Source organism: Melospiza melodia, unplaced genomic scaffold (assembly GCF_035770615.1).
Source record: "Melospiza melodia melodia isolate bMelMel2 unplaced genomic scaffold, bMelMel2.pri scaffold_44, whole genome shotgun sequence".
In the NCBI taxonomy this organism is placed as follows: Eukaryota; Metazoa; Chordata; class Aves; order Passeriformes; family Passerellidae; genus Melospiza; species Melospiza melodia.
Window position 1 is genome coordinate 1,708,988 of NW_026948761.1, and position 14,663 is coordinate 1,723,650.

The 14,663-nt window shown below is 49.6% G+C and overlaps 1 protein-coding gene across 1 annotated transcript; it reads left to right on the top strand.

Annotated features, from left to right (window-relative positions):
• Window positions 1-8,680: 8,680 nt before the first annotated feature.
• Window positions 8,681-13,061, top strand: LOC134434568 (serine/threonine-protein kinase PAK 3-like). Its single transcript, XM_063183232.1, has 3 exons — window positions 8,681-8,783; window positions 11,464-11,601; window positions 12,938-13,061. Exons 1-3 carry the CDS (start codon window positions 8,739-8,741, stop codon window positions 13,022-13,024), a joined length of 270 nt encoding a protein of 89 aa, XP_063039302.1. The 5' UTR covers window positions 8,681-8,738; the 3' UTR covers window positions 13,025-13,061.
• Window positions 13,062-14,663: the final 1,602 nt, after the last annotated feature.

Below are 14,663 nucleotides of genomic sequence, written 5' to 3' on the forward strand. Positions count from 1 at the left end.
TAGAGGAGCTGGGAGGGGCTGGGCTGCATTTCTGATTCCAGCCACTTTAGCACCATCAGTGTGGTCGAGTCCAAGAGAAGAACTTGCCCGAGCACAAATGCACAAAGAGTGCAGTTCCAGTGCAATGCTCTGGGTCTGGTTGCATTCTGTAAGGACCCACATGCTCCAGATTCCCCAAGAGTGTGGGTTACTGAAGCAACATGAGAACAAGTTCAGGATGGCTGCTGACTGGGGCACTGCTACTGAGTGCTGATGTGTGTACCGACAGAAAGGACAGTATTGATTCAGGGTGACCCCCACATGGCGAATAATGTGCTTTGACTCTATGATTTAGAAGGTTAAACAAATGCTTTCTTAAGCTATGGTATATTACACTAGTACTATATTAAAACTATACTATAGAGATACTATACTAAAAAGCTACTAAAGAAAAACTCGTGACTGTCTCCAGACAGTCACAACACAGATTTTATCTAATTAGCTAATCAAGCTAAACAACTATCACTAAAATCCACTTAACAAATCACTTTCAGTAAACAATCACTATAACACATTCTACATGTACTAAACAACAACAACAGCCAGTAGAGATAATTGTTTTCTCTTCTTCTCTAAGTTTCTCACTTCCTTCCTTTAAAAAAAACCTGGGAGAGAGAGAGGAACTATATCTCTCTGTATTCAAAGAATGTAAATGCCGCAGCACAGTAAAGAGAGATTAAAAAAGTGAGATCTGTTTATCTATCTGTCTGTTGAATCTTCCTGGCTCAGCTCCAAACCAGTGGAAGATGCAAAGCTCACCTAAAGGCATCCCTTCAGGAGAGGAGTAGAGACAAGTTCCATTGACTGATCCTGAGCAGGCAGAGATGTTTTCCCCTCCAGAGATGGTTGTTTTTTCCCTTCATGTTTTCCTCCTCCAGCCTCTTGTGCCCTGAAGCCTTCTTTTTATCCTTTAAATTTTTGCATGTCCTGAGGGAGTAGAACTATCCCATGCTGTAGCTGGGGTCTGGTGACTTTGCTCATACATGACACATGGTTTGCATTACATGACACATGGTTTCCTTCGCTGGCATCCCCAGGGCTGTGTACGTGCATTCGTTAATGGGGCCTTATGAGAAACTCTGTTAGTGCTGGTCAGAATTCTCAGTTGACAAAAGAGGGAGAAGAAACACCTTGGTCCTCCTCCATATACTGAGGTGGCCATAGGGGTTCTCTGACTTCCATCAGAGATCTTTGCATGCATCTTTATCTCCTGAATGACCCGGTTTTCTAACGAGAGTGTGGATGTCAGGAGGGAGGAATGCTGGTGCAGGCCCGAAGAGAAGGTGAACTCCAGAAGTGTCTCTCACAAGGAGTGAGCTCACCCCGGAAGCCCCTGCAGAGCCAGGATGGAGCTGTGGGACAGGGCGGGGTGTCAGTCACTACTGAGAGACAAACAGGACATGGCAGAAGCAAAGGGAGGCCCTCACCAGACACTTGAGAAATGCCACCCCTTCCCTGTCAACGGCCTGAGAGGCTGCTGGAGCTTCAGTCCCAGATGGCCCCTGATTGTAGGGCCAGGGTCACTTTGGAATCTGTGCCTCCCCTCGGGCAGAGAACGACCCAGGAGAGCAGCAGCACAGTGCTTTGGGAATGTGTGAGCCCAGCAGCCTTTGAGTCTTGGCCCACAAAGGGCGTATGGGAAGTTGAAACCCATCTTCTCTTGCTTTCTGTGCAGGTGCTTCTAGAGAAAGAGCAGGAGCACACTGCCTTATCTGAGCTGCCATGCCAGACTCAGGGAGAGCTGTTCCCTGCCCGAGAGCAGGAAGAGCAGCTCAGGCAGCAGGTGGAAGAGCCACAGGAGAACGGCCAGGTAGGCTTGACTGGCCAGGGGACAGAGGGAAGGGCAGGGAGAGGGGCATAAACCAGAGCTCTTGGGACTGAGGAGGCCAGGAGTCCCACAGACACTGGAAGGACAGAGCCTTGGAATCTGCAGAGATCAGCACCAGGACAGGAAGGTAACAGTGGAAGCAGAGCTGAGTGGAAAAGCAGAAAGAAGGGGCTGAATAAATGTGATTTTGAGGCTAAAAGAGGGAAAAGCTGAGCTTGATGGCAGCTCTCAGTCACTGGCTCTGCTTTTGTGTGCACAGAACATGAAGGCAGAGCCACAAGCAGAGCTGCCTGAAGCTCAGAGTGCCATCATGGCAGTGAAGAGGAGGAATGAAGACATCCAAGAGGAGAAGAATCTCCCTATGCAGAGGGGCAATCAACAAAAACAGGTGAATGAAGGAATGGCAGCCACTCCACTCATGAAAGAGAGTCCTTTCCGTTGTTGTTTACAGAAAATTGACGAACAGATGGAGGCACAGCTGCAAGAAACTGAGACTAGGATAAAGGCAAGGAAGAAGAGGCTAGATGAAAAAATTAAAATCATCAAAGAGAAAATGAATCACCTCCTTCAGGAGCAAAAGGCTCTAGGAAAGCAAGTGAAATAGCACTAGGCACTGCAGTCACCCAAGGGGTGGTTTCTGCCTTCCTTGCCTTTCCAGTGCAGAGCAGCAGCAGCGGGTGGGTGATGCCTCTGAGTGCCATCCTGATGAGGCCTCTGTCAGAGCTGCTCTCAAGGACACTTCCTGCTCTGCTGGATCTCAGATGATGCTCTAGGCAGTGGCATTACTCCTCTGGCCATTTAGCCAGCAGTCACCCGAATGAACTCCTGCTGGCTTCTTCCAGGTGGCCTTGTTTCTTGAGGTGTTTTTGCAGGTGAACATGGTCACTCACATAGATTTGGAATACGAGCTACAAGCTGTCTGTATCCCTTGCGAATCTGCTCCTGTCCTTTCCTTTCCTTTCTTCCCAGTTGATGACTCCTGGCTGACGGGCACAAGCTGTAGTCTCTGACTGCTTTGTTCTGTTTGACTTGAGGTGGAAGTGTCGCCATCCTACCTGGCAGCCTGCAGAGAGTTCCAGCAAATGACAGGCAACCAAGAGCCCCGAGGCTGGCATGAGGCCCAGGAACTGACCCATCCAGAGATGCTGCAGGATAAGCACGTCCCGAGGAAGGTGCAGAAAAAGAGAATTTCATGGCAGGAGGTAGAACATTAGAATGAGGAGCTGCAAATGTATCTGCAGACCTAGGAGGGGGAAAGGAGTCTTTGGGAGAAGTGGAGCGGTCGTTGCTGCAGTCATCCTTTAGAACAAGAAACCGGCTATGAACTCGAGTAAAACCAGCCTTTGGTTTTGACCATTTGGTTTCACAAGTGGACATCCAAAGCAATCCAGTTGAAGAGCTCTGCATGTGGCTGACAGCAGCTTCCTAAGGGCTTGCATTTCAAATGGCAATCTCTCTTGCATTTCAGGGCAATCTCTGCCACACCTTCCTGACATCAACTCATTTCTTGTCTCAGATCTACACCGACTTTGACACTGAAGCTGCAGCAGAAGCCGCAGTGCCATCCCAAGGAGCCTTTGCTCCCCAGCTGAAGAAATGGAGCCTGAGCCATTGGTTCACCTCCCGTGCTGACCCAGCTGCTGCTCAGCAACAGGAGATGGCGGGTGACTCCCTGGAGCAGCAGAGTACGTCTGGTATCTTTCTTATCTGAGGGACAGTGAGTTGTGTGCAGGTGTCAGCACAGCTGTACCAAAGGGTTCTGCTCAGTTTAGTGTCACAGAAGTGCTGGCAGTGCTCCGAGGCAGCAAGAGAGAGCTCTGGGTGTTCCTGCTGCCTCTGAGGGCAGCTTAGACTGGCTGGAATTTGCCTGGGCTTCCCTTCTCTCTGCCGAAGGCAGAAGCAGGGATTATTCCTGGATCAGCAGAAGGCTGTGACTGCTTGAGTCCTAGCCATTGGCAGAAGCCCTGCTGAGATCAGTCTCTAGGAGAACACATCAAGCCCTTTGTAATTCTGCAGCACAACCCAATGAATCTGCTTCTTGCCCTTAACGGCTGCCAGTGCTGCGCTCTCAGATAAGATCTGGTAGGGTTGAGAAGAGAGCCCAGTGGATTCTGTGTCTACCATCACCTGTTGGGACAAAAAGGGCACTGATCTGTGCCTGGGTGTGGCTGATCTCAAAGCCCATCCTGTTGTGTCCTGAATGGGGGCAACAGCTTGTCTGGGGCTCAGGCTCACTCTGGCTTCTTCCCATCAGTGCCTGTCAGTGCTCATGCTTGGGCTTTGCCAGCCTTGTTGTGGTCGCTGCCCTGCCCCTGAGGGCTGTGGGAATGCAGAGGCTGGAGTCTTCCTTGGCTGGGAGGGTCCCGCTGCTGCCCGGCTGCTGCAGTGTGGAGCTGCCTGAGGCAGCAGCCCCTTCTCTGGGCCGGCTTCTGCCTCGCACGGCCTGGACTCACAAGAGGGTCAGCATCTCCTCTGGGCAGCTCTCTGTGTCACAGGGACGCCTGAGGAGCACTGCTGTCCTCTGTGCCCGTGCCCGCCGTGCCGGGTTGGGAAGATGGGGACATGTGCGGTGCTGAGAGGGCGAGTGCAATGGGAGCGACTGATCCGCGCTGTCAGGGTGAAGAGAAGCGGCGCGGTTCTTCACGCGGGCCACGGGCAAGGGCGTCTTTGGGCTCAGCCTGCTCATAAAGGGTGAGGGTCCTGATGCTGAAAGCCCCGTGGGGACTGATTCTAGCATGAGCTGCTCTGGTTTACAAACGCAGAGGCATTCTTCTGGCAAACTGCTGCAAGGTGGAAAAAGATGGGAACACTTGGCAATATTCCTCCTGTTCTGGACTTGACATCTGTTCAGAGGAATTGATTCTAGATGTCCAGGTGCATTTAATCTTAGCAAGTAGGAAGCCTTTTCTAAATCTCACAGTGTTTATTCCCAAGAAAACAAAGGCACTGTTAGTTCCAGCTCTCCTTAATGTTTCTAGATGACAAACTTACTTGCCTAGGTAGGTATTCTCTTCTGGTCTCAGTCTCCTGTGAATGTATCTCCCTGTGCTTCCCTGTGTGCCTGCTGTCAAGAGGTCTCTCACTTCAAAGGATGCTGGAAATCAGTCTCTGTGCCAGCCACTTGTGCTGTGGGCCTGCTGTTCTTTTCTTGGTGTTCCAGTTGCTGTTCCTGTTGTTGTTAGCCAGCTGTCCACCAAGGGAGGCTCAGAGCTCCAGACAGTGGGGCTTCCTTTTGTATCTCCTAGAAGGTGGGATCTCTGCTTTAAAGTGAACATCTTGCATTTTGTTTCCCTCAGGGAGAATGGTGAAGATGGAAAATCCTATTCTAAAATACATTGAACTGGAAAATATTGGCAGTGGGTGAGTCCAAGCAATGTTAATGGTACAAAACTATGCATCAGGTGTTTTGCTGGTGGAATAGGTATCAAGTGTGAAGTCAGACAAACTGCAAATGTGTTCAGGCACTGGGCTTAGATTGTCAGTGCTGATCAGAATTTCTAGGAGTGCTCAGAAGGCATTGTCAAAGACATCTTCATGCTTCCAGTGTCCTGCAGGCATTTACAGCAGAGATCTCCTGTGTGGGCTGGCTTTCACTGCAAGATCTAAATGGCTTCTCCTTTCTCTGCTTCTGTTTTGTTTCTAGGAGTTTTGGAGACGTTTATAGAGCGCTCGACACTGCCATAGGAGGAGAGGTAAATATCAACAGCCCCTGCAGACTCTGCTGCACTCGAGGGCTTTCCCCTCTGGTGTGAGCTGTGGCTGGAGCTTTGGGCAGAGCTGTGCTGAAAAGGCACACGAAGCACAGACTGGTGCCAGCCCACAAAACACATTTGGGACTTTGTCCTCCTCAGCTGCCGGAAGGAAGGCACGGAGGGCAGCGGTTCCTTTCAGAGAAGGACGCGCTCACTCACTCTCCATTGCTAAAACAAAGGTGGTGCCTGCGAGCACCTCACTGCTCTTTGGGGCTACAGCTTCAGAGTCCTGAATTCTCATTTCTGGCTGCCAGCAAATCCATCTGAAAGTTACTGGCAGATCCTTAGCCACCTGCAGTGCTGCACTTGGGAACTGCACATAGGGAGAGATCTGCAAGGCGTCCCTGAAAGCCCTAAGCCCTGCCCATATCACAAGATGTATTCAGAGAGCATTAAGACATGGATTACTTCTTCTGAATCCCAAACCAAGCAGCAGAGAGTGTGGTCAGAGGTTTGTGGATGATAACTGAGACACCACTGTTACCAAGTGGTCAAGGCAAAATGTCAGTGCCCCCACATGTCCTGTAACTGGCTCCCAAGGGAGCAGAGAAATGGGCTGTTGGAATGTCAGTTCCTAATTACTGCACTGCCTAATCACAAGGCAGTTTGGCACAGCTGAGCTGTGTCATTGCAAAATCACTCGCTCCACGTGCCTTGTGGTCTCGTGCCACCAACCTCTCAAATTACTGATTTTCAATGTCATTTTAGGTGGCCATCAAGAAAATACAGCTTCAAGGACTGAGAAAGGAGGAACTAAAAGTCAACAAACTCATGGTCATGAAGGTGAATAGAAATCCCAACCTGGTCAACTGTTTAGACAGGTGAGTTGTGCTTTTATCCCATGATTGTTTGTTTACATATTGCAAACATACAAGGTAAAATCCCACTTTGGTCAGTGGCAGAAAACAGAGCTGTAATTATTGGCTAATTATTATTGCTCTTTTCATCTCCAGTGGATGGGAAGAGATTGCATTTTGTCTGCATGAGTCTTTGCTGGCACATGGTATCTGAAAATTGTTCAAAAACCCGGATGATTTGTGTCTTACTAAATCAATGATCTCTATATTCACAGCCACCACTTCGTTTTAGAGCTTGATTTTTTTCAAGTGTCTTCTTATGTCCAGGTAAACTAACAAGGATTTCCCTTGGATTGTTGCCACTGGTTTTCATTGCTATGCATGCCAGGAAGATTAGGTGCTTTTTTCCAGAAACACCATGCATGACAGGTTTTTTACCTGGGCTGTTTCTAAACTGCACATTTTGCTTACTGCCCATCTAAGACATCTCCTTTTTTGCAGCTGTGCCTTTCTCCTTGAGACTGCACAGATGGCAAACAATGCACAGCCAAGAGGAAATGTCTATTCCTTTTTTTTGTCTTTGTCTCAAAGGGACCTGAAAAGAAGAATCAACCCTTCTTTTCCAAACAGCAACCTAGCCATGTACATTCATCTCCATGCCCTTGTTTCCTTCTTTCAGCTACCTTGTGGGTGAGGAACTGTCCCTGGTTATGGAGTACATGGATGGAGGCACTCTGAGCAATGTCATCAGCCAGACCTACCTGTCAGAAGATGAGATGGCAGCCATCAGTCGGGAGGTCAGCAATCCCAGCTGTGTTTCCAGGGGCTTGGGCAGGATTGTCTGGGAAACAGGGACTCAGAGCTGGAGTGATTTCCTATGCCAAGCTTTGTTTCTGTGTTGCTGCTATTCTATGGGCAAGTAAAAGCATCTCAAGTGAAAGGCCTGCCAGTGCCCCTTCACTCCCTGTACTCAGTGCCAGTACTCTTATCTCCTGCTGTAGTATTCTCAGTCTGTCTCTTGTATTTGTATTTGTCTTTTTATTTGCTGTTCTCTACCTTGCCTCTCTAAACATTTGCCTGGAGTCTGTCTTCACTGCATTCCTTGCCAGTAAAAGCAAAGGAGCTGGTGGCAGGATATGAAATGACCAGCAAAGAAAAAATACTCATTTCTCACAGTCCTCAGCTGAAAAGGATAGTAGTGCAGCCAAAATGCTCTTTGCTTCCGGGAGGTGACTGGTGTGATACTTACACGCCTGTGCTGAGGCCAGCAAGAAAATCTATTCCATGCAGCCTCCCACCCAAAAGTGATCCACTAAACACCAAAGGGAGGGACTTTTCCTTTCCAAACCCCTCCTTTGTCCTCTGCAAGGAAAAAGCACGTCCACTGCAGCAGGAGTCGTCCTGGCTGGTTTGCAGGGCACAGCCTACACCAGCAGGTGCTGTTGCTCTTTCAAAAGCTGACGTGCCTTTCCTCAGAAAGGTCCTGCTCTGCAAGTGTTGGAGCAGCAAGCTCTTCCTCTCAGTGGCCATTACTGTTCTGCCATTGCTCCCCATTCCCCTGGAGAGGGAATCTTTTCGATTCTTTGTTTCCTTTCTTTTGTGATGAAATCACATCACTCATTTTTGCCCTCCTCTTTCTGTTTTCTCTCTCAGTGCCTGCAAGGACTGGATTTTCTTCATTCAAACCACGTGATCCACCAAGATGTGAAGAGCAGCAACATCCTTCTCAGAACTGACGGCTCTGTCAAGCTGGGTCAGTATATTCTTGGTCAGGTGCAGTGTTCCAGGGATGTGGGTGTGGGGCTGCTTGGCGTAACTGCCAGCTCCCCAAAAATGGTGCTGGTGGCAGTGCAGGGACCCCAACTGCGAGCTGAGGGTACAGTTGGAATGTGCACAGAGGTATAAGGAACCACAAGCAGTCAAGAGTGGCCTTGCTCTGTGTGTGTCCCTTCCAGACAGAGGGAGCTACAATCTAAAGCTTCAGGGGAATGAAGTCCACTGCTGTGAGCAGCGTTAAGAAACCTGGGATTTTTTGGAAAGCCCCAAGGAAATCGAGCATGGACAGTTCTCCAGGAGATCCAACAGCACATTGTTAGCCTGAGAGTGGGGAATTCTTTTGCTTGGTTTCCTAATTGGAGCTGGCTTTCATGGTTTGTTGTTTTCTCCACAGCTGACTTTGGCCTCTTTGCTCAGCTCAGCCCTGAGCAGGGCAGACGGAGCTCCGTGGCCGGCGCTGCTGGCTGGCTGGCGCCTGAGGTGGTGACAGGTCACCCATGTGGCCCCAAAGTGGACATATGGTCTTTGGGAATCGTGGGCATCGAAATGGTGGAACGAGAAGTTCCTTCCTGGAATGCAACTCCTGTCTTGGTAAGGTACAAATACTCACTGATGCCACTGTCTTTCTCACCTGTCCCATGTTCTGTGTGCCATTGGACAAAATCCCATTGCCATCTGCTGGCACCACTTCCACCAAGGTCCCCTTCTAAAAATGCCCCTGCAACACATCAGCATCTGCTGTAGCTTTGGTTGTATCAGAAAGGGAAGTGGCAGTTCAGAAACCTAACCAGTTCAGAAACCTGTCATTTTGGCCTCCAGCCATGCCTGACATTTCCCACTTGTTTTTTGAACAATGTTGGAAGTCTGTTTCTGAAGGACAAGAATTTTTCAATGGACAAGGTAGACATGCGATAAATATCCCGAGAAATAGAGGTTAGACCTTTCCAGTTTAAATTTCATAGAAAACATAGGAAAAAAGGAAAAAGAAAAGTAAACAAAAAAGGAAAAGAGAAAAAAACCTACCACCAAAGCAATGCCCAAGCAGTTCTGCTTGCTTTTTCATTTTTTAAACACAGCTCTTCTCTTCCATTCTGTAGCATTTTTTCCAAATCCTGTGGTCGTTGAAACTTTCAGGCTTTCAAGTCATCTGTACATTGTTCAGTCATCTGTGTGGGTGGCCTGGATAAGTGTAGGATGTGTTTTTCTCCGACTGCAGTTAGAATTGTTTGCCAAACCCTTGGCTGTTTCTTGGTACTTTAACAAGTTGATGAGCTCGCAGGCAGGTGCCTGGGCAGGGATCCACCGTGGGCAGTTGACACCGGTGCTGTGTTTCTTTACCACAGGAGCAGGGCCATCCCTGGCCTGCACAGTTCTAATGACAGGGAGGGCTCCAGCTCCCCACCATGGCCAGTGGCTGAGCTCAGCTGAGAGTCAGGATAAAACCCTCTTTGTCACCTCTGGTGATGTGGGAAAAGGACAGAAAGCCGCATCAATTATTTGTACACAAGGGGAGTGCATTGCCATTTCTGAATTTGAAATTCTCCTTTGGCTTAAAGAGGATAATAGCAAAGTCTCTTTGGTCACCATCTATTTCAGCGCCACAAGCACAGAGTTATCATGACAGTGGTGGGCATTTTTATGGAGACTCCAAGGCCCCTTGCCATTGTTATTTTTGTCTATTTGAGATGGATTCTGCAAGTTGAGGTCTGAATAGTTCCAAGTCGGTGTCTTATGTTTCTAAATACCATCTTGCAAAAGCAGAATGAGCTCTCTCCCTCTGACTTGTCAGCGTGTTAGAGCTTGGTTCCACATGAACCACACTGGATAATGATCAGTCGATGTCTTGCCAATCTACACTGTAATTCCTTGGCCTGAGGAGTATCAGAAAGACCTGCTGAGCTCCATGGACACTGTCAGCTGCATGGAAGTGAGCATCCTTGGCCTTGCTGAAGACACTGGAGCTCAGTTTAGGTTAGATGCTCTTGAGCAGGAGAAAGGCTGGAATCGTCAGGTGTTTCCAGAGGCCTGCGTGCCCAGAGGGACTGAGTTCTGGGGAGCAGCTGGATGTTTCTGCACATCATGGAAGGGGACTGCCAGACAGCTCAAGCCTCACCACAGGCAAACACTCCCCAGCTCTTCTCAGGCAACATTTGCTTTGGGTTTCAAGTTGTTCCCACTTGTCTGTCTGTGAAGATGCCCCTAAAACCACAAGGCAAGCCTCTCAGAACTGGTGTTACATTTCCAGAAATGAAGAAAAGAAGCCCAACACAAGAAAGTTGCTAAGGCACTGGTTTTTAGGGAGGAACTTAACCCCCTGTGCAGTTTCTTCTCACTGGGAAACATGCCTGAAACCTGGGCATGAGGGTGTAAAGGCCACAGAGTCTCTTCTGCTTCTTGTGCAGTGCTGCTGAAACACTCAGTGACCATGTTTCTCTCCTAGCCCAAGCTACATTCTGCCCGTCACCAAGCCAGAGCCTGGTGATGTGGAGAGCCTGCCAGAACCTCCCATTTGTTTCCTGGCACTTTCTGGGATGGGCCTAGCATTCATGCATTGACTTGAGTAGCCAATTGAGCAGAGGGTGACTGTAGGGATGGAACCTCTCCTTCTGATTTGACCATGAAAAGTTTTTATTTTCCATGTAAGGAAAGCAGAAATTTTCAGACTGCTGAGAGACAGAGCTGCAGGTGGCTCCTGTATGTCCAAACAGGTGTTTTCATGCCAGTACATTTGTGCATGCATCTTAATGTGTCTGTGTTGAAGATGAGATTCCCAATGTTTGTTTCCTTACCTGAGGAATATCTGGTGCATTTCCTTTCTTTCCTTCCAATTCCCATTGTTTTCAAGAACAAAGCAAAAAGATTGATTCATTTTGTTTTATGGCAGCTGTGCTTAAGGGACCAAGAAGCACTGCAGAAATACTTTTCATATACTAACCCTTGGATAGAGTAGAGTTAGTATAGCAAAGTCCTTCTTCCAAAAAGCCTCTCAAGTTGGTATGAATCCTCAGAGAAGGAAATGTGATTGTGGTGATGTAGTTCCCACTAACTAGGTCAGTCAACGAAATCAGCTGCCAAGGCAAGATCTGTGGGATGTTGGAGAGGCTGTGGCTGCATCGGGGTTTGGGGTTTTGGTTGGTAAAGAAAAGTCATCTCTGGGTCTCTGCCAGGGCAGAAACTGCCACTGCAGAGTGGAGCTTAATCAATGGGATCTGGGAGAGCAGTGACAGATGGGAAAGAAGCAGGTGGAGCCTGGTGTCTCCTTTTTCCCCAGCCCCAACTCCTGATAGCCACAGGAGGAAGACAAAAGCTGCAGCAGCCCAACCTATTTTCATCTTGCCTGCATGACTTCCTGAGCTGCTGCCTGCAGAGAGACGAGGCGCGGCGCTGGTCTGCCAAGGAGCTCCTGCAGGTAAAATGTGAAGGGGCTGCAGGTGAAACAGGCTCTGAGGGATGGGCTCCTCCTCCACTCAAGCCCAAGGCATCAGATGAGCCCCCTTCCTCCTCACCTCCACTCTTGCTGCTCTTCAAATGAAAAGGGTGAGGAATCCTAGACTGGGCTGGGCTGGCAGGGTCCTGTAAAGGTCCTCTGGTGCATGTGTCCTGCAATGAGCAGGGACATCTTTAAAGAGATCAGGTTGCTCAGAGCCCTTTGCCACCGGAGCTGGAATGGTTGCAGGGATGGGGCACCTACAAGCTCTTGGGGCAACCTGTGCCAGGGTCACACCATGCTCCTAGTAAACAAGGTCTGATTAGATCCTATTTGTGTTTAAAAATATTCACCCACATCCTATTGTATCTGGCCCTGTTAAAAAAGATGTCGCTCACTTTCTTCAAAGCCACTCTGAAGTCTTGGAAAGTGGCAATAAAGTCTCCCTGAAGCCTGTTCTTCACAAAACTGAATAACTCCAGCTCCCTCTGCATTTCCTGAGTCAGAGAGGTCTCTGGCTGTTTCTGTCACCCTCTTTTGTAATTTGGTGGGGTGTTCAGTTTTATCTAATGGCAAAAGAATTGAAGTAGAGCAATGCAGGGTTCAGAGACATGAAATGGTGGTGGAAGGACCCAAGGAAGCCAGTCCCAGCCTAGGGGTCAGAGATTTGGCTGTGGGCAAGAGGGGCTGTGGGGGAACTCACTGTGAGCCTCTGAGGGGCCCTGGTTTGTGCCCCCCAGCCCACCCTCAGAGGTTTCTGCCATGCAAACAGGGACAGCTGGGAGGGACTTGTCCCAGCCCCATCTGCTGCCTGGCATGCTCAAGCAGACGGGAACTGTGCCAGGGTTACTGCCAGGTTGTGTGGCAGAGAGGGAACTGCAGGGCCCAGTGCCACTGGGCTGGCCCTGCTGGGAAGGAAGGTGCCACCCAGCACACGAGGGGCAGGGCATGGAATGGTAGACACTGCTTTCTGTCTCTGTGGGAATCAGCACAGTGCCTGTCTTTCAAAGAGAGGGACCAGTGTGAGGCTTTGGAGTTTCCTGAAAAGTAGAAACTCCAAGGACAAAGAAAGCACCATTTCTAGAGCACTGGCAGGGCAAAAATCTCAGCAAGATGAAGACACCTTGATAAATGGATGAGTGGGATTCTGGGCCAGGTTTGCCTGTGATGGCAAAGTCCTGCACATAAAGTTGGAGGTGTAGATGGTCCCATTGGTCCTCCTCCTGTATCTTTCTAGGAGCCAGAGGAATCCTGTGAAGCACTGAGCTTGGAAAGTCATGGTCCATTGTTTTTTGTTGCTTTTTTTCCCTTTGGGCAGCATCCATTTGTAACATTTGCTGAGCCTGCGTCCAGCCTGGTGCCGCTGATTGTTTCAGTGAAGAAGAGGAGGGAGACAAGAACGTGACAATCACATCAGGACCATTTATTCCTCAACCAGTTTAGAGTAGGATTGTAGGTTAGGACTAGGATTAGGATTAGGATTAGGATTAGGATTAGGATTAGGATTAGGATTAGGATTAGGATTAGGATTAGGATAAGGATTAGGATTCGGGATAGGTTTAGGGTTAGGGTTAGAGTAGGATTGTCTAATAGGACTGCAGAGTAGGATTGGAAATGAATAAAGTTTCTGAAACCACACCTCACCTTGAAGATTCCCTTCCTTCTCACTCTGCGAATAAGCTCAAAAATTCCTTCTGAATTGTCTCTTGTTTCTTAAAGGTGGAAAGTGACACAGTGTCTTTGGTATGGTGTGAAAGTGGGGAAGGATGTTCTTCATTCATCCTCTCCAGACCACACTGCCTTTGGAATATGGCCCACTGGTCTGTTTTTGGCCAGCTTTGGTACTTCTATTTGAGGCAGAAAGGGCAATGGCATTTGAAAGCAAAACCAAAAGAAGAATGAGGCAGCCCAAACACCCTGTGCAGATGCAGGCCTTCAGCTGTGACTGGAGAGCATTTGGGCTCCTGCCACTTGGATTTGGATCCCTAAATGCAATCATCTCTTTGGCTGGAGGAAAGCCTTGCTCAAGTGAGAAAGCAGAAAGATCAGAGAGGGTGCTCGGGAAGGTCTCCTGTGGTGCAGAGCTGTCAGTGCCTGTGAGGTGAGAGCGGGCCCAGCCTTGCCCGGGCTGGAGCCCCAGCAGAGCCCCGGTAGAGGCCGGAGCAGCCTGAGCCCCGGCAGAGGCAGGCTGGAAGGAGGCCCTTGGAGCTGCAAGAGGCAGCAGCCGTGCCCTGGGTGCCTCTTGCTGGGAGCGGGCGAATCCTCCGCCCTCAGAGCCCAGGTGGCAGCTGGCTGCTGCCGAGGGGAAGCGCAGCCGTGCTGGGCACAGCCCGGCCTGGAGGACATGGCTGTCTGGAGTGTGCCCAGGAGCAGAGAAAGGCCAAGGGCAGCCGCGGGCCGCTGGGCTGGATGAGGATTCCTCCTCTTCTGCTGGCTGCCCTGCAACTCCTGGCAAAGGCCAGCAGTGTGTGCGGCACTCTGGGCACCGGGGCAGGGAGCCAGGCTGCTTGGCAGGCTGGAGCACAGAGCAGCTCCTTCAGGCCCAGCACTTGTGCCAGGGAAGCGAGGTCAGCGTCAGGCAGGGACAGCTTGGCAGGGCACATCTGCAGGAGCCAGCGCCTCACGCAGCTCTGGGAGGAAGTGCCTGCAATCCTGCAGTTCTGCACTGAGCCAGAGCAAAGGTGTGAGATGCAGAGTGTTTGGCAGAAATATTCAGGCCCACCAGGCCAGCCTGCTTTGTGCTCTCTGGCGCACAGCAAGCGCTGTGCAATGCAGCTCTGAGCTGCTGGGAGAGAGGCAGTCGGGGATGTGCCTGAGGTGAGCCAAGGGGTTAGCTGAAAATGTAATTAGGGTAATTGAAAAGTGAGGATGAGTCGAGGGGCCAGCTGGGAATAGAATTGGGATAGTAGAAGACTGCATATTTTAGTTAAGATTTTCAAATGAGGTAAGAAGCTAAGTTAGTAGTAATACAGCTAGCAGAAATCACATACCTTAGGTAAAGAGTACCAAATATATTAGGAACATAAAGCTAGGAGTGACAGGGA

Excerpts from the sequence above, each read along its gene's own strand:
- LOC134434568 (XM_063183232.1), top strand. The coding sequence starts at position 8,739 with ATGGTGGAACGAGAAGTTCCTTCCTGGAATGCAACTCCTGTCTTG. Across the intron at positions 8,784-11,463 it reads GGAATGCAACTCCTGTCTTG|CCCCAACTCCTGATAGCCAC; the intron begins GTAAGGTACAAA and ends CTTTTTCCCCAG. Across the intron at positions 11,602-12,937 it reads CTGCCAAGGAGCTCCTGCAG|CATCCATTTGTAACATTTGC; the intron begins GTAAAATGTGAA and ends CCCTTTGGGCAG.